Here is a 16,459-nt window from a genome sequence, read left to right on the forward strand (position 1 = left end):
TTTTTTCCCATCCTAAAAATAGCAGCTGGCCGTTTCCCCAGCTTCCCGGCCTCGCCAACGCTCTTCCATTAGATGAAAAAAAAAAAAAAAAAACCACACAAAAAAAACACCCACCAAAAAAAAAAACCCCAACACACACACAACAGCCACCTTCCGTCAGAAAGAGAGCGGCTGCGTGTGTCGAGGGAGGCACACACACGCCGCAAATAGAAACCAGGGACAGAGGAGAGCAAGAGGGAACGGAAGAGGGAGCGAAGCCATCCGTCCCCAGTTATTCCTGAGATGTTTTAATTAGCACTCGCTCTGACTTTGAGGCTTTGCTTCTGCACGGTGCAATGTATGACCTTTAAAAAAAAAAAAAAAAAAGGAAAAGAAAGAAAGAGAGAGAGAGGGGAAGGAAAGAAAAAGGGACTGGAGCAGCTCAGAAACCGGGAAGTCGGCTGAGCTTCAAATAGGCTCAGCGTCAGGCACTCAGAGGCTTTTAATAAGCTAGAGAGTGAGAAATTTAACACCACAGGCACTATTTTTGATCACTTGTGAAGGGGGGGAGAGAAAGACACAGCGAGCGAGAGGAGGGGGAGGAGGCGGTGGTGAGAAGAAGAGGAGGCAGCCAAGATTACATCCTGGGTGGCAGCACTGAAAATAGCTGTGCCCTGCTCCAACTGCGGAGCCGCAGGGAGCCGACTCACGGCCCGCGGGGAGGGCAGGCAGGAGGCTGAACCTGCTGCCCGCTGACCTTTGCTGCAGCAGCTGCCCACACAGGCAAGCCAACTCGCGTTCCCAGGCAGGCGCTGGAAAACCGCAGGGAAAAGGGGATTAGAGCAAGGCAGAGGGACCGCAGCCCCACGCACGCAAGGGCCGGTGGCTGCCTCAGCCTCCCCCAGCTGGCGAGCCTGCGCTGGGGGGGTTTGCACAGCAGAGGGAACCTGAAATGCCTCTGGGGAGGGTGGCACCCAGCGAGGAGCTTCGGAGCAGATGGTGCCGTTGGCAAGACACGCATCCTCAGGCGTCTGGCACAGGCAGAACCGGCCCCTTGCTGGAGCCCACTCCTTCCCAGCAGTGCCGCCGTTTCCTGGAGGCGCGTGGGGACCGGTGAGCTCGCTGCAGACACACAAGCGAGTGTCTCCTGCTTCCTCCAGGCTGCGAGGAGCCCAGGGCTGCTGCCTCCAACAGGGCTGCTGGCTAGCAAGCCCCCAGGCAAGCGGCAACTCCAGCAGAGCAGTATCATCAGCTACCCCCACCACACATGGATTCAGGAAAGACTCCCACCGCATATGGCATCTGCTTCCCTCTCCACACCAAGCCTGTCTCCAAGGAGCAAGGGGAGATCTCCCCCGCACTGTGCCACACGCGCGGTGGAAACACAGGACTAGGGGAATGGGTCAAAGCCCCGGCAGCTGCTGTCCAGCTGCAAGAAGTACCGTGAAGAAACAGCCCAGCCGATGTGAATTCCTGCAGCAACAGAGCCAGGAGGCTGAGCAGAGCCAGCGCTGGATGGGGCGGGGGAGTTGGGACAGGAAGCCTCTGGTACAGACCTGCGCTGCCCCGTGGATGCCTCCCGCGCCGCTGTAATCCTGCTGTCCAGGTGGATTACTGGAGGTGGAGGTGGCTGACAGCACAGGGAGGGGGTTATAAAATCTGCCTGATAAGCCTCCTGTAGGTGAATCTCCCACGGGAATGCCCTGCCGAACCCCAGAACAGCGCCGGCGGTACACCCTCCCCAAGCCACTGCACCCCAGCAGACCCCGGCATGAGGGCAGGAGCCTGCACCCAGGCACGCAGCCACCCATGCAGCACAAGCTGCAATTTGCTGCCTCAGAAGAAGGTGACATGCTACGAGACGGGATTACATTTCCTTTTAATTGATCAGAGCGTTTTCTCCGCCTCCATTTGTCCCGCACCATCTGTACAATCGGGGAAGCCAGGACAAGTAGGACAGCCTGGGGTTTCTCTACATCGACAGTGGGATTCCTGCAACACACAGAAGCGGAGTTGGGTTTAACTCGGGGTGGGCTCAGCAGAGCGGTGGAATCTGATCTGAAGGCTTGGCCCTGGCTCAGGTTGTTAAAACCGCTGCGAGTAAACAAGAGCCACCGGCTCTCTCGGACCTGACCTCACGGGCCAAAGAGCACAGGGACCAGAGATCAGGGAGATAGCAGGGGAGCCGGTGCCTTGCTGTACCTGCTCCAGGCAGAGGCCATTGGAGAGGCTTTTGGTGACTCACCTGCCAGGCACAGCACACACACTGCTGTGGAGTAAGTCCCCCAACTGCCAGCACGCAGGAAGAAGGACGAGGCACAGTCTTAGCAGGGCAGAGGGAAAAGAGGCCACGAGGCGAGCAGCCCAGCCTTGCCTCCCCTGAGACAGAAGCTGTTTGTTTTGAGTGGAAGGAGCGTACACAGAGCAGAGGCCACGCATCGCTCTCCCTCTGGGGCCCCAGGCATCCAGCCTGTTCCCAAGCTGCCCCTGGCGTGGCCTGTCCCAGTGGGGACCTGGAGGGAGCAGCGAGGCCCCACCAGTGACTGCAGGCTCCCGGCCTGCCCCAGCATCAAGCCGAGTCCTACTACACCGTGCTGCAGCATGGCATGTCACGGCACAGCACTGGGCCCTGCTGCCATCTAGCAGCTCTGGGCAGGGGTCCCCCACGAGCCCCCCAAAGCTGACAGCTGGCCACAGAAACAGCTCTCATGTCACTGCTCCCTGAAGCCCGGGTACAGACCCTTGTCTGCCCCCACACAGCCCAGCAGGCCTGGCCACTGTGAGGGGAAGCTCCCGATGGGCAGCAGAGCCAGGACTTGGCTCCAGAGCAGGTCTGGGAATCTCAGCCTGGATACAGGTGACACTTACCTTAATTACTCCAGGGCTTTTACAAGGGCTTCATTAGCTTCTACTTTAATCTGAGCTTCTGCTTTAGCTGCTTCATCAGATGCTGCAGCCATCTCTGAGACTGCCTTCTCCAGGTTTGATTTTGCGGTCTGAACATGAGAGCACAAGGAATGCGTCACTGAGAGACCACCGCAGGACAGGTGGCTTGTCCTACAGCCCCTGAGTCACCCCTCTCCCTCCCCACACTGCAGCTGTTAGCCCAGCGCACAGGGCCCCACAGACCCCCTAATGCACAGCAGACAACTTATCTGCAGGCACTGCTGGGGAAAAGCTGTTTCCGAGACTAAGATGGGTGGGGAGGGGCAAGACCAGCATCTGTCCGAGGCGAGGGAAGTGGCCTGGGGAAGGGTTAACGACTGCATGGCTTCCTCTCCCCAAAGCCTCTGGACAGTTCACTGTGGAGGAGCTCTGAGCCTTTGATCCCGATCAGCAGGGATGGGTTAGCTCAGGGTGAAGGCAAAGCCCTTGGTCTGGGCATGCTTTCCGCAGCCACAGGAAGCTCCTGAGACAACCACCCCACATGAGAAAAACAGGCAGCAAATTCCCCTCCAGGAGGCAGCCTGGCTGCCAGGGCCTGCCCAAGGGAGGCAGAGTGTGGCCTGGTCCACTGGCATCGGGTACTCACAACCAGATCCAGCATGTCCATCGTCACCGCCTCCTCTGCCAGCACCTGCACGGTGGAGTCTGCGTGGACCGTGACTGAGCCGCTGCTCACTGCAAAGGCACAACAGCGGCAGTTGAGTCAGGCAGCACGGGCAGGACTGCCAGATGGGCCTTGTCTGCGGGTCAACACACAGGACAGAACTGGCAAGCTCATCCCTGGAACCTCCACGATCCATTTGCCAAAACCTTCGTGCCCTCCCAGAACATTTCTCCTGTTCTGCACAGGCTTGTTTCCTACCGAAAGGGAAGCTAAAGCAGGGGATGCTCCCAGAGAGTCTGAGCAAAGCTAAGAAAACCTGACCCCAGACCAGGGCCTTGTGCTAAGCCCCATCTTCCAGGGCAGATTCCCCAGAGGGCAGCCTCCAGCAGCCCCTGAGAGTCTGGGAAAGCAGAAATCCTTGGAAGAGCATGAGGGCACACTTTGATGGGCAGGGTCTCCCTTGTGAAAGCCCTGAGAGCACCTCACACACACACGCTTTCCTCCTTCCCAACCTGCTTTCCTTACCGAAGTACTTGGTGGCCGTGCCATCCTCAGCATAGACTGTCACGACTCCTGGTTTGAGGACCTGGAGGGTGGGGACGTGAGAGGCCAGGATACCGAAGGAGCCGGTCAGTGTGGGCACGTCCACCTGCTTCACATTGGCACCGTTGTAAAACACCTGGCCGGGGAGAGCAGATGGGAGCAGTCCATCACCAGGAACGGAGGGGAAGAAGAGAGGTGGCTCCAGAGAACCAAGGGGTGCGGCGGGCAGCTTGCTCCCACCCCAAGGGAGCAGCCCTGCTCCCAGCAGCTGGCAGGCCACGGCGTTTAACGCACAGCAAGGTGTGACCGGGACAGCCTGAACCTTCACAGGGTGGGAGCGGGGCTGGGCTCTGGAGGAGGGGTCCTGGCAAACAGAGTGGGGAAGCGCTCCCAGCCTGCCAAGAGGTGGGTGCGCAGTGGCAGAGGCAGGGAGGCGGCACACGGAGACATGAAGTCGGGAGTGGGCGAGAGGAAAAGGGTGCAGCTGGGAGAAGCCTGAGAAGAGCGTAGGGAGACCTTGACGCCAACCGTCACCGCTGCGATGGGAGTCAGCGCCGCAGCCTCCGTGCGAGCGTCCCACACAGCTCTGCCAATGCAGCACAAACCCTGCCTTGCGACACCGCAGCTCCGTCCCCGGCGCCCTGCCCCAGGAAAGCGGCGGGCACCTCGGGGGCGGGCGAGGGCCGTGCCCCGCCGCCGGGAGCGGGGCCAGGACACCGCCCCGGGGCGGCAGCGCCGGCAGCCGGTGGCTGCAGCAGCAGGGCCGGGCGGGAAGAGCAAGAACGTCACCCCGCGGGCCTCGGCAGCGCTGCAGCGGGAGCGGGGCGCCCGCAGGGCGGCGGGGGAGAGCGGCAGCGGGCCGGGAGGGGCGGCGCGGCGGCCCCGGGGCTGAGCTCGGGGCAAGGCCGGGCCGGGCAGAGCGGTGGGGACACCGCGCGGCCCCGCCATGCCGGCCCCGCTCCTGCCCCGGCCCGTCCGCCCGCGCCCAGCGCCGGGAGCCGGCCCCGCCGCCCCCCCGCCCGGCCCCGGGCACAGCCCGTCCCGCGGGGGCGGCAGCGCAAGCCTCGCCCCGCCGCAGCGCGCACCGGCCGCCGCAGGCGACCGAGGGGGCCGGGCCCGGGCCCGCGGCCTACCTGCGTGGGCGAGGCGAAGGTGAAGGCCATGGGCACCGGGCCGCCGGCAGGCTCGGCATAGCCGCGGGCGCGCGGCGGCGGCAGCAGCGCCCGGCGGGCGAAGAGCCGCGGGAGGAGGCGGCGGGCGCGGAACATGGCGGCGGCAAGGGCGAGCGGGCGGCGCGGGGCAGGCCGGGACGGCGGCGGACTGCAGCTCCCGGCGTGCTCCGCGCCGCGCGACTACACGGCCCGTGGGGCGTCGCGCCCCTCCCGGAAGTGACGTTTCGTGCTGGCCCGCAGGGGCGCATGGGAATTGTAGTCTTCCCCGACAGGTGGTGGGGCCGCGGCCCCGCACAGCGCCGGCCCTACCCGCCCCCCCCCCCCCCGGGCAGTGGGGCCCCGGGGGCGACCCCCCGGCTCTGGCCGTGCCCCGTCGGCTCCAAGGGCCGCTCCTGCCCTGCATCCTTCCCGTCCCGTCCCGCCGCGGGGGCCCTAGCCTGTGGCTGGCCCAGGGCTGCGGTGCTGGGCGGCAGGCTGGGCGGTGGGGCAGGTAGGGCTGGGGGGCAGGCAGGGCGGTGGGGCAAGACAGGTTTTGGGGCAGGCAGAGTGGTGGAGCAGGCTGGGGTGTTGTGGGGCAGGCAGAGCTGGAGGGCAGGCAGGGGTGTTTTAGGGCAGGCAGGGCTGGGGGGAGGCCGGGCAGGGAGGTAAGCAGGGGTGTCATGGGGCAGGCAGTGTGGGGCAGGCAGAGTTGGGGGGCAAGCCAGGCGGTGTGGGGCAGGCTGGGTGGTGAGGCAGGCAGTGTGGGGCAGGCAGAGCTGGGGGGCAGGCAGGGGTGTGGGGCAGGCAGGGCTGGGGGGCAGCCCGGGCGGTGGGGCAGGCAGAGCTGGGGGGCAGCCCGGGCGGGGGGGCAGGCAGAGCTGGGGGGCAGGCAGAGCTCGGGGGCAGGCAGAGCTGGGGGGCAGCCCGGGCGGTGGGGCAGCCCGAGCTGGGGGGCAGGCAGGGCTCGGGGCAGCCCCTGTCCCCACGTGACGCCCGCGCCGCGCGGGGGCGGCTCCGGTTCATTCATAAATCCCGGGGCCGCCCCGCCGCACCGAGCGCAGCGGCGGCGATGGAGCCCCGGTCCCAGTTGTAGGTGAGTGTCTAGCCCCGCCGCCTCGCGACAGCCCCTATCGCGACAGTCAGGGCCGGCCCGGCCGAAGGAAGCTCATCACGCCTCACCGCGCGGGGAGGTCCCGGGGGCTCCCGCATCCCTACCCGCATCCTGTCCGCATCCCTGCCTGCATCTCCGCCCCACAGCCCTGCCTGCATCTCCGCCCCACAGCCCTGCCCCACAGCCTCCGTCCCTGCCTGCATCCCTGCCCCACATCCCTGCCTGCATCCCTGCCGGCATCCCTGCCTGCATCCCTGCCTCCCTCCCGCATCCCTGCCCGCATCCCCCGTCACCGGCCCGGGGCCGGGGGTGCGTTGCACCCGGGGGGAGCAGAGCGGGTCCCCCCGCACCCAGCCCAGCCCCGGCCGGGCCCCGCGGGGCGCGCACACGCGTGGGGAGCAGACCCGCCCCGATCCCCCCCGTCCCATCCTACCGGCTCCCACGTCTGGGACCGCGGCAGCACCGGTGTCCCCCGGTCCCGCGGCCCCCGCCGTGGGCACCGGCGGCGGCCCCGTGTCCCCGCCGTGGGGGGACAGCCCGGGGACCGCGGGGACCGGCCCCCTCCTCCAGACAATGGCCGTCCTGTTCCCGCCGGGTCGCCATGGAGACGGGATTCCTCCATGATGGGGAACAGGAGGGACATTCTTCCTGCTCACCCCGGCCCCCCGCGCCCCTGCCTCTGGCCAGAGGGTGCCCCGCAGGGATCCCACCCAGGGGCACCCATCCCGCATGGAGCCGCAGCCCGCCCACCCCGGGGCCCCCCATGCCAGGCCTGGGGTGCCCCCCAGCACAGCTGGTGGCTGGAGCAGGGACCCCCTTCTCCTGCCCCTGAGGGTCACGTCACGCTGCCCCACTTGCCCCGGCAGCTCAGAGATGCCCCAGGGCCGGTGCAGGTGAGGGGTTTCTGCCCCAGGTGGTGCCTGGCACCCCGACATCCCCCGGAGGAGATGGCACCCGGAGCTGTGGCAGGGCTGCCCCCAGCCCCGTGCAGCACAGCTGTCACCGGCTCTCGCTGCCAGCTGTGACACTGTCACCCCCTGTGCTGTCCCTGCAAGTGGCTTTTCCCACCCAGCCACGGGCTCCATTCACGTTTTTCACTGATCTGATTTTGGGCAGTTTCTGAGCACCCCAGCCGGCACAATGCCCACCCCTGCCTGCCGCTCCAGGGGGCTCCCCTGCCACCAGCATCGTCCACCCCAGCAGCCCAGGTCACGCGGATGGGGACGCACAGGCCCACAGTGGGAGCTGGAGCTTGGCAGACCCCAGGGAAGACCCCTTCCCCCCCGGGCCCGTGCTGGCAGCACGGAAGGGCGAGGAGCTCTCGGCCAGATGCTCAAAGGCCGCAGGGTTTATGCTGTGGCAGGGACGCAGAGCCCTGTGTCCCCTGGCTCTGGTGGCTCTCACTCCTCAGGTGCTTGGCCCTTCTCCATCACCCGTGGGCCCCTCTGCGGCCTCATCCCCTTCCTGCATGGTGACAGTCCAGTGACGGAGCCACTGCTGGGCTGACTCAGAAGCGTCACCCGTCACGCTCCAGTGACACCCACGCCAGCTCTGTTCACACACTGTGTGGGGCAGCCATCTGCTGCCCTTCCCTGCTGAGGGGCCCTCGAGCACCCCCAGACCCCTGGCAGTCTCATCCCCTCCAGCAGTGGTGCCTGGGTGCTGGGAGCTGCGCTTTGGCCCCATGGCTCCCTAGGGACAGCAGTGTTGGGGCAGCGTGATGTCATCCCCTTCCCTGCGAGCCACCCCGGGTGGGACCCTGGGGCAGGATCAGCCCCACCCCGGGGCAGCTCTGGCCATCAGGACTGACCAGCGCTTGGGTGCTGTGGTTCCCAGCCTGGCACGGGGAGCGCAGCATCTCTCCACCCTGGCATGGGGCTCCACGGGGACAGGGTCTGTGCTCCAGGCGTGAGTGTGGCGTGGGAGTAGTGCCTGGGGGCTCCTCGGGCAGGGGCAGTGCTCCTGCCTCCTTCTCCCCATCCCTGCCTCCCCATCCCTGCCTCCCCATCCCTGCCTCCCCATCCCTGCCTCCCCATCCCTGCCTCCCCATCCCTGCCTCCCCATCCCTGCCTCCCCATCCCTGCCTCCCCATCCCTGCCTCCCCATCCCTGCCTCCCCATCCCTGCCTCCCCATCCCTGCCTCCCCATCCCTGCCTCCCCATCCCTGCCTCCCCATCCCTCCCGGCCGCACCCTCCCTCCCTCCCTCTCTCCGTGCCTCCATCCTCCCTCCTGACCACACCCTCCCTCCATCCCTTCATCCCGGTCCCTCCCTCCATCCCTCCCTCCATCTATCCATCCCAGTCCCTCCCTCTCCGTCCCTCCCGGCAGCTCCGCACCGCGGTGCTGGGCAGGGCCCGGGGCCGGGCAGGAGCCGCCGCTGGCCCCAGCCCGGCCCCGCCGCCCCTGCCCGGTGCCTCCCACTGTCTCCCCCCACTGCAGGACGCGCTCGGGCCAGGACGGACCATGAGCGATGACCCGACACCCTGGGACAACGCGACGGAGAGTGCCACGGTGAGTGAGGCCACCCTGCCCGTCCCTGCCTGCCCCTGCCCATGCTGCCATCCTCGGGGTCCCAGGGGAGGGTGGGGATGAGTGTCCTGATGTGGGGCAGTGCCTGGGAGGTGTGGGGTCTGCGTGGCTGCTGTGGGGCTGGGGTCTGCACCCGAGTGGGTATGGCAGCAGCCACCCAGCCCCGTTGTCGCTCACCTTGTTCCACCCATCCTGGGGGTGGGTGACACCCCTTTGTGTCCTCTGCAACCCCCTGAAACACTCCGGGTGCTGGGGGTTCAGGGGAGCCTGGGTGCTGCCACCAGGTCAGCCTCTCTCCCATAGCCCAGGGGTGTGACCAAGACACCCATGCTGGGGCAGGGCTGGGGTCCTGTCCCCATCCCCACTCCTGCTTGGTGCGGGGGCCGCTGACGGCTCTGCCCCCGCTGGCTGCGGTTGCCTTGGTGAAGGCAGGTCCCTGGAGCCGGCAGCAGGCCCGGGGGTGGCGGGGGAGCGCGAGCATCTCTGGGGAGCAGCGCTCAGCATCAGCCTCAGCGCAGGAGGGGGCTGCTCTGGCACCCCAGTGGGGCAGGGTTTGGGGCTGGGCCATGTCCCCTCCTCCAGTGCATCCCCAGCAATTCGGCCCCTGACGTCCTGTGCAGGTGGTGCCTGGCGAGGGTTCCCCCCAGGATGGCTACGTGCTGCTCCTTGCCCTGCTCTCCATCTTCATCGGGGGCACCCTGGTCCTGCTCTCTGGCATCCTGATCATCTGCCGCCGGTGCTGCGAGGCCAACCGCCGGCACTCCAGGTGGGGATGGGCTGCAGGGACAGGCATTGCGGCTGTCCCTGGGGTATGTGGCACTGCTAAAGGGGTCAGGGGGCTGGCATGGGGCACCGCTGACCCTCCTTCCCCCACAGAGCCAGTGATGACCCTGAGAAAACTACCACCACCTACCTGGACGACTCACAGCCAGCCCAGGGTGAGTGCCATGGCGGGGCCGGGGGTGCCATGGTGACCTGCGAGCGATTGCCCACCAGTAACACCAGTTGCACCCCCAGCAGCGCCCCCAGCTCCCCGGTGGGCGGGAAAGCAGCTCCTGGACTGTCGCTCTCCTGGGTGCATTGCCCAGGCCTGGGGCAGGGATGGTCATGCACACCTTGCACCCCCCATCGTCCATCCCAGTGGTGGCCTGCCTGGGACTGGTGGCCAGGAGCAGGGACCACCGGGCTGGCATTGAGGCCCTGGGTGCAGCAAGTTTGCCAGGCCTCAGCTGGGGAAGCTGGCGTGCACACGGCAGGGGGGACCCTGGTTGCTGACCCCCTTTCTCTACAGATATCACCATCAAAGTGGAGGAACCCGACTGCCTATCGTCCTCCAGCTACCGGGATGTGGAGAGCGAGCGGTTTCTGTCCTCCAGCTCCTCCACTGCCCGCCGTGTCTCCTTCAACGAGGCCACTCTCTTTGACCAGGGCAAGAAGACCCAGGAGAAGGGGAGGAGGTGAAACGCTGGGCTGGGGGGGGGTGGGCTGGGTGGGCTAGGGACGCCACTCCTAACCCGGCGTGCCCTGCAGGTACACGCTGACAGAGGGGGACTTCCACCACCTGAAGAACGCCCGCCTGACCCACCTGCACCTCCCACCACCTGCCCTCAAGATTGTCACCATCCACGAGTGCGAGTCCAGCGAGAACAGCCTGGCCATGACCCCCCGCCTGCCCCCCCCCAAGCCCGGCCTTGCCATCTTCCAGGTGAGCCGTCAGCACCCCAAGGGGGACGTGGTGGGACACGACACAGTGGGGACAGGGGTCCAGGTGTCCTGCAGCACCCCAAGGAGGCAATGCTGGACCCGGGGTGGGAGTCTCAGGGCATTGCTGGATGTGGGGATGGGAGGCCCTGGGGTGCAGGGGCCCCCTCCCGGTCCCTGACCCTCATGCACATCCCCCTGAGCACACTCTGCCTTGCAGCCCCCCACAGGGGCCCTGCCCCAGCCGGCGCTGCCCAGCCATGCCGTGTGCCCCAGCTCTGCCCTGCCCGGGGACACCTACAACTCCACCGTGGACACCAGCTTCACCGAGGCCAGCCCGTCCGCCTCCTCCGACTCCGGGGAGGGCCCTTTGGTGAGTGCGGGGGCGAGCGGCCAGGACCGGGCAGGGGAAGGGGCTCTCCAGCCTTGGCAGCCCCAGGGATCCTGTCCCTGGCCCCATCCCCCAGCACAGGCCCGGCCCCAGGCCCGGGGGGGCTTCCTGCCCCCCCTGCTCTCTGGGGAGAGATGTGGGCATCCAGCTAGAAATGGGCCCTGCTCCCCCCTCCCCCCAGCCCCGGCCCCAGGGGACATTTGTGCATCTGCTGCAGCTGAGCTCGGCAGTGACAAAGGAACCGAGCTGGGGCTGGGGGGGGCCTTTGCCCGGAGCTGAGCGAGCACTCATGTCCCCCTCCCCCCTCCCCCCCCAGTTCGCAGCAGCACCCAGGAGTGGGAAGGTGGCTGGGGGGGGCGGTGCTGGCCCCGGGGAGCCCCCCCCAGCCCCTGCACAGGGCACCGTCCTGCAGTTCTTCACCCGCCTGCGCCGCCATGCCAGCCTGGACGGGGCCAGCCCCTACTTTAAGATCAAGAAGTGGAAGCTGGAGAGCACCCAGCGGGCGTCCAGCCTGGACACGAGAGGTGGGGGGCAGCGGGGGGCACGGCCTCGCGGGGCTGTGCCCGGCCGGGTGGAGCTGTGTGTGGGCAGGGGGGTTGCTGTGCCCCAAGACGGGACTGTCTCCCCCAGCCCTGCCCTGTGCCCCCTCCAGGGTCCCCCAAACGGCGGCAGTTCCAGCGGCAGCGGGCAGCCAGCGAGAGCATGGACCAGGAGGACTGGGACCCTCACCAGACAGACATCATCCAGTACATCGCCCACACGGATGATGTGGCCTTCCACCCCGCGGGCGGCCCTTTCCTGCCCTCCCCCACCAGCCCCCCACCCTCTCTCGGCAGGTATTTTTCAGTAGATAGAGGGGATGGGGATGGGCGAGCCGGGCTCTGGGAAGGCACCAAGGGACCCCACGCTGCCCCCATGCGTGGGGGGCTCCAGCCTTCGTGCAGCTTTGGTGGGGCGGCCGGGGGGCAGCAGGGTGTGGGGTGAGGGTCCAGGGGAAGCCGGTGATGGGGAGGGTGGATCGGTGCATGGGCAGGGTGCTGGGGACAGCATGGGGGAACCGTGTGGCACCACAGCACCGCTGCGACGCCTGTGGTTGCCGGGCTGGCGTTGCCCCTGCCTGCTGCTCGCCGGGTCCATCCCGGCCCTGCCGTGATGCTGGGGGTGGTGCCCGCAGGCTAGAGCCGGGCGAGGGGGGCACGGGCAGCCCCAGCGAGGCTGGTGGCCCGGAGCAGCCCAGCGCCTACCATGACATCTGGAGCCTGCGTGCCTCGCTGGAGCTGTACGCCTCCTCGGAGCGGAGCAACGACCAGGACTCTGTGCGCAGTGACGGCGGGGACAGCATCTCCTCTGCTGGTGGCATGCCCCCCTGCCCCTCCTCCTCCCTGGATGAGGCCGAAGGCCCCGAGGAGAAGCTCTGGGGTCGGCCCAAGGTGGAGGAGTCGGAGCCTGGCACGCGCAAGCTGCTGCAGATGGACAGTGGCTACGCCTCCATCGAGGCGCCCAGCCGGGGGGGCGAGGAGGGGCCCCCCAAGGACCAGACGGCCTCCGAGAAGCGCATTTGCTTCACCAGCGCAGGGCGGAAAGGTACCATCTTTGAGAGCTTCGAGGGCCGGGAGCTGGAGGCGGAGGAGGAGGAGGAGGAAGAGGAGGAGGAGGAGGAGGAGGGGAGCACGGCCTGGGGCGCAGCGGGTGGGGGACCCCCCCGTCCCCACAGCCCCCTGGCCTGGTCCCCCTACGGGCAGATGTTCCCAGGGCGGGATGCGCTGCCCCGGCGGGACTACAGCATCGACGAGAAGACAGACGCCCTGTTCAACGCCTTTGTGCGCCACGACCCCCAGTTCGACGAGTCCCCGCTGCGGGGGAAGCACCGCTCCCGCACCCACCTCCGCAAGCAGTGGCAGCACACCAAGCAGTACAGCGACCCCGGCGTGCGCTACCCCGCGCTGGAGCGGCACCGCACGCCCCTGCGCCGTGGGGACAGCGCCAACTACCCCCTGGATGCCCGCTTCCACAGCCCCCTGCCCCGCATCGTCAGCGCTGGTGACGAGGAGGCGGCGGAGGCGGCTGATGGGGTCCCCCCTGCCCCAGCACTGCCCGACCCCGAGATCCAGGTGATCGTGGAAGAGCCCGGAGAGGTGGTCCCTGAGCCCAAGGCTGGCTCCGAGCCCCCCAGGGACCATGACTGCCCTGGCCCCGGGAGGTGCCTGGGGCTGGGCTCCGGCTCGGAGCTGATGGACAAGATCGCCGGCGGCCTCGAGGAGCGGCTCTATGGGCACTTGAGGAAGGCAGGAGACAGCACCGAGTGCGTGGTGGCCGTGGCGGCCAGCGATGCCCCCCCTGACCACAGCCCTGTTTAGGCCCAGCACGAGGGGGAGACACCCCGGCACAGGGGGGGACAGCCCCCACCGGGGTTCGGGGCTCCATCCCCTCCTGCTGCCAGCGTGGGGACCAGCCTGGGGTGTCGCGGGAAGCGTCACCCTGGCACGGGAAGGCCAGGAGGGCGCCTGGGGTCCCCTGGCCGTACCCCCACACACCGTGGGGGTCCGGTAGCGTGGGGTGGCCGAGCCCCCTCGCTCCTGGGAGCGAGGTGCCGAGGTGCCAGGCAGCCGCAGAGGGCCCGGGCTGGGGGTGCCCCGGGGGTCAGGGTGCAGAGGTGGAGCAGAGCGTTGGCTGGGAGGTCAGCGACGAGGGACTTGGGTAATAAACCCCCAAACCCAGCTGAGGCCTAATCCTTACCTCACGGCAGAGCTGTGTAGCAGATACGCTCTCCCCCCTCTCGCTGGTGTTTTACAAGCAATAATGCCTCCTGTGCGGCTGGGAACATCCTTGTGAGGAAGGGGCCAGAGCTCGGCATCCCCTGGCCGGCTGGGGAATGCTGCGGTGCTGCCCTGCCAGGGGGGGCAGTTGTTTGTTGAGGGGGACAGTTGCCTCCTCAAGCCCACGAACCCCCTCCCAGTTCTACAGGGAGCCTGGGATCTAAACTGGAAGTGGGGGGGCCTAGGGGCACCGTGCTGGGGCAGGAGGATGCTCGAGGGGCTCGGGCATCGCCCCCGGGGGCGCAGCTGCAGCTGGATCCCTAGGGCTGGGGAAGCAGGACCAGCCCCGGGCCCCCCCCTGTAAATACCCCCAGTAGGAGGGGGGGCTGCCCATCACCTGCCCCTGGCATTGTCCCCTCTGCCCATGTGTACAGGGCGAGAGCAGACCCTGGGGTTGGGCCTCCCCCCCCGCCCCGAGTCCTCCACACCCCCCTGCCCTTCCTGGGAGCTCAGTGCTGGGCTCGAGGTGTTCAGAGGATATTTACTGATTTTTACAGAGGTGGCTGCTGCTGCTGTGGGGGAGGGGTTTGCTTTTTAGTGGGTTTTTATGTGAGTTTCAAAGGACGGGGGGAGAAAAAGGAGAAAAAAAAAATGTCGCCCCCCCCCAAAGCGAAGATGTGGTACCTGGGAGACTCGGCAGTGGGGTGGGCAGGAGGGGCAGGCAGGGCTCAGCGAGGGCCCCCCACACCCCTCCACGGCATCCCAGTTGCATGTGAGTAAAGAGGCTGGGTAGCTCCTTCCCTCTGCAAAGTCTCTGTCCAAAGCGCTAACTGGATCTACAACTCAGCATTTTTAAGTCTATAAAAAAAAAAAAAGACCAAAAAAAGCCCAACAAAAAAACCCCAAAACCCAAACAACTGTGACTTTTCTGAACTTGCTTCTTACCTTCCACCCCCTGGGGATGGGGTCCTATCCTGCTTGGGGGGGCCCCGCACCCACCCAAAAGGAGCACAGCCCCCCAGGGAGAGAGGCTGGCCGTGCCCCCCCCCCCCGTCCCGCTTGCTGCAGGAGGAAGGACATGAAACCCACCTCGCTGTTTTCAGTTTATTTTTTTTCTCTTTTAAAAAAAAAAAAAAAAAAAAAGAGAGAGAAAAAAAAGACGAACGCACCCATTCCCTTTTCCGAGCCCTTTTACAGCATGCAGGTTTAATAGAGTTTTGCTTTGTCTTAATACCTGGTTTTTTTTCCTCATCTGGTTTATTTTAAACACATCACAATGTGTAGAAATCTCTAAATATACCGCAAATATAAACAAAACAAAAAAAAAAAAAAGGAGGAAAATATATAATATATAACAGTAGTCTAAAACATAAAGTGCACGGCAATGGCTTTGCACGACTTCTACACAGCCAGGGTGGGCACGGCTGGGCCCAGCAGGGAGAGGGGCAGGGGTCCCACCGCCCCCCGGCCCCCTCATCCCACCCTTCCCATCGCGAAATTAAAAAGAGAATCAGTGTCTTGATTGGCAAAGAGTGATTGGGGAGGAGGGGCAGCATCTTCACAGCCGGAGATTTCATCTTCCGAGGTGGTAAGTGGGGTCTGGCCACCCATCAGCTTCTGGTTCCTGGCGCTGGCCGGAGCGGGGGGCCGCAGGGAGGGTGGGGGGCTGTTTCCTTGGTTGGTTTCCTCTGGATTCTTTTTGGATCGCAAGCACAGTCCACTCCCAGGAGAGATGGAGAGATGGGGCAAGGATGGGGGATGCAGGCTGGCCTGGGCCCTGGGATGCTGCTTGCGGGAGAACAGAGAGGTGGCGGGGTGAGGGCCGAACCGGGGGCGGGGGGGGGGGGGGGGGGGGGAGCGGGGCACAAGCGCGCCCCCCCCCCCCTCGCTCTGCTCCGGCCCCCCGGCGTGCCCACGGGCAGGTCGCATCCTGCTCCAGGTCTCCCTCCTGACAGCGCCGTGCGGATGGGAGCGAGGGGACGGGGGTCCCTGCTCTGCCCCCGGGTGGGGTGGGGGTGCTTGCAGCCCCCCGACCTGCCCCTGCAGCCGGGAAGCAAAACCCCCAGGGGAAAAGGCAGCAGGAGGGAGCTTGCGTGATTATTATTATTATTTTTTTTTCTTTCAAAGGCTCTAAGGTGCTGGGATCACTGGTGGGTGATCCCAGCCTGGCTGCCCCTGCAACGCCCATGGGAGGGCTGGGGGAGCGGAGGCAGCGACAGCCCCCAGGCTCAGGCAGCCTGCAGGGCCCTTCCCCTTCCCAAAGCCGCTGGGCAGCTGCCGGGGAGCCCCCAGGCCGGGTACCCCGGTGGGAAGGGGCGAGAGGAGCAGCAGATCCCCGGGGAGCCCCAGATCCGAGGCATTCGCTTGCCGATACAGTAACTCCCCATGCAGGTGACTCACTGCCAGCCATGAATTAAAGATGAAAGCTGCCACAGGGGCTGAGCACGCGGGGCTGACAGCTGCAAGGGGAGGAACAGGCTTTTATTTCTGGCTTTTTTTCACACCACAAAGCTGGTCGTGATCCAAACAGATAAGAGAGCCTCAGCCCCACAGAGCGCCGGTGACGAGCACAAGCATGAGGCTGGGGGTGGATGAGCACTGAACATGAGTCATTGCTGGCTCACTTATGAATGAGGGGTGGGAAGAAGGGGACGGGGCTGCGGAACCGAGGAGGAAAGAGCCGGAAGGAGGGGGAAGCAGGGAGGGTGCTCAGCATCCCCCAGCAGAGGAAGGGGCTCGGGCACGGC

The 16,459-nt window shown here is 66.2% G+C and overlaps 3 protein-coding genes across 4 annotated transcripts in view; 1 reads left to right on the top strand and 2 right to left on the bottom strand.

Moving 5' to 3' along the window:
• Positions 1-1,840: 1,840 nt before the first annotated feature.
• ATP5F1D (ATP synthase F1 subunit delta) lies at positions 1,841-6,956 on the bottom strand. Its single transcript, XM_037382579.1, has 6 exons — positions 6,768-6,956; positions 5,206-5,424; positions 4,055-4,208; positions 3,512-3,600; positions 2,848-2,975; positions 1,841-1,971 (listed from the first exon to the last, which is right to left on the bottom strand). The coding sequence occupies exons 1-5, from the start codon at positions 6,954-6,956 to the stop codon at positions 2,853-2,855; spliced, it is 774 nt and encodes a 257-aa protein (XP_037238476.1). The 3' UTR covers positions 1,841-1,971; positions 2,848-2,852.
• Positions 6,160-15,044, top strand: LOC119146554 (CACN subunit beta associated regulatory protein). Its single transcript, XM_037384413.1, has 10 exons — positions 6,160-6,316; positions 8,775-8,846; positions 9,485-9,630; positions 9,741-9,802; positions 10,156-10,321; positions 10,395-10,569; positions 10,786-10,938; positions 11,273-11,480; positions 11,609-11,792; positions 12,131-15,044. Exons 2-10 carry the CDS (start codon positions 8,799-8,801, stop codon positions 13,311-13,313), a joined length of 2,325 nt encoding a protein of 774 aa, XP_037240310.1. The 5' UTR covers positions 6,160-6,316; positions 8,775-8,798; the 3' UTR covers positions 13,314-15,044.
• The window catches only part of STK11 (serine/threonine kinase 11), a 48,867-nt gene continuing 47,292 nt past the window's right edge, over positions 14,885-16,459 (bottom strand). Inside the window, exon 10 of one of the 2 annotated variants that reach the window (XM_037384514.1) lies at positions 14,885-15,497. The gene's annotated coding sequence lies outside the window, so the exon portion shown is untranslated. Of the gene's footprint in view, positions 15,501-16,459 lie in introns of both variants that reach the window. The other variant, XM_037384515.1, reaches the window with a different exon arrangement.

The sequence above is a fragment of the Falco rusticolus genome, chromosome 4, assembly GCF_015220075.1.
Source record: "Falco rusticolus isolate bFalRus1 chromosome 4, bFalRus1.pri, whole genome shotgun sequence".
Lineage (NCBI taxonomy): Eukaryota > Metazoa > Chordata > Aves > Falconiformes > Falconidae > Falco > Falco rusticolus.

Bases quoted from the DNA above. Each gene is read 5' to 3' on its own strand.
- ATP5F1D (XM_037382579.1), bottom strand. From the start codon at position 6,956: ATGGAGGAATCCCGTCTCCATGGCGACCCGGCGGGAACAGGACGGCCA. The intron at 5,425-6,767 runs GTAGGATGGGAC...CGGGCCGTGTAG, and splicing joins GGTCCCAGACGTGGGAGCCG to TCGCGCGGCGCGGAGCACGC. The intron at 2,976-3,511 runs GTGAGTACCCGA...TCTCATGTTCAG, and splicing joins TGGACATGCTGGATCTGGTT to ACCGCAAAATCAAACCTGGA.
- LOC119146554 (XM_037384413.1), top strand. From the start codon at position 8,799: ATGAGCGATGACCCGACACCCTGGGACAACGCGACGGAGAGTGCCACG. The intron at 9,631-9,740 runs GTGGGGATGGGC...CTTCCCCCACAG, and splicing joins GCCAACCGCCGGCACTCCAG to AGCCAGTGATGACCCTGAGA. The intron at 11,481-11,608 runs GTGGGGGGCAGC...TGCCCCCTCCAG, and splicing joins GTCCAGCCTGGACACGAGAG to GGTCCCCCAAACGGCGGCAG.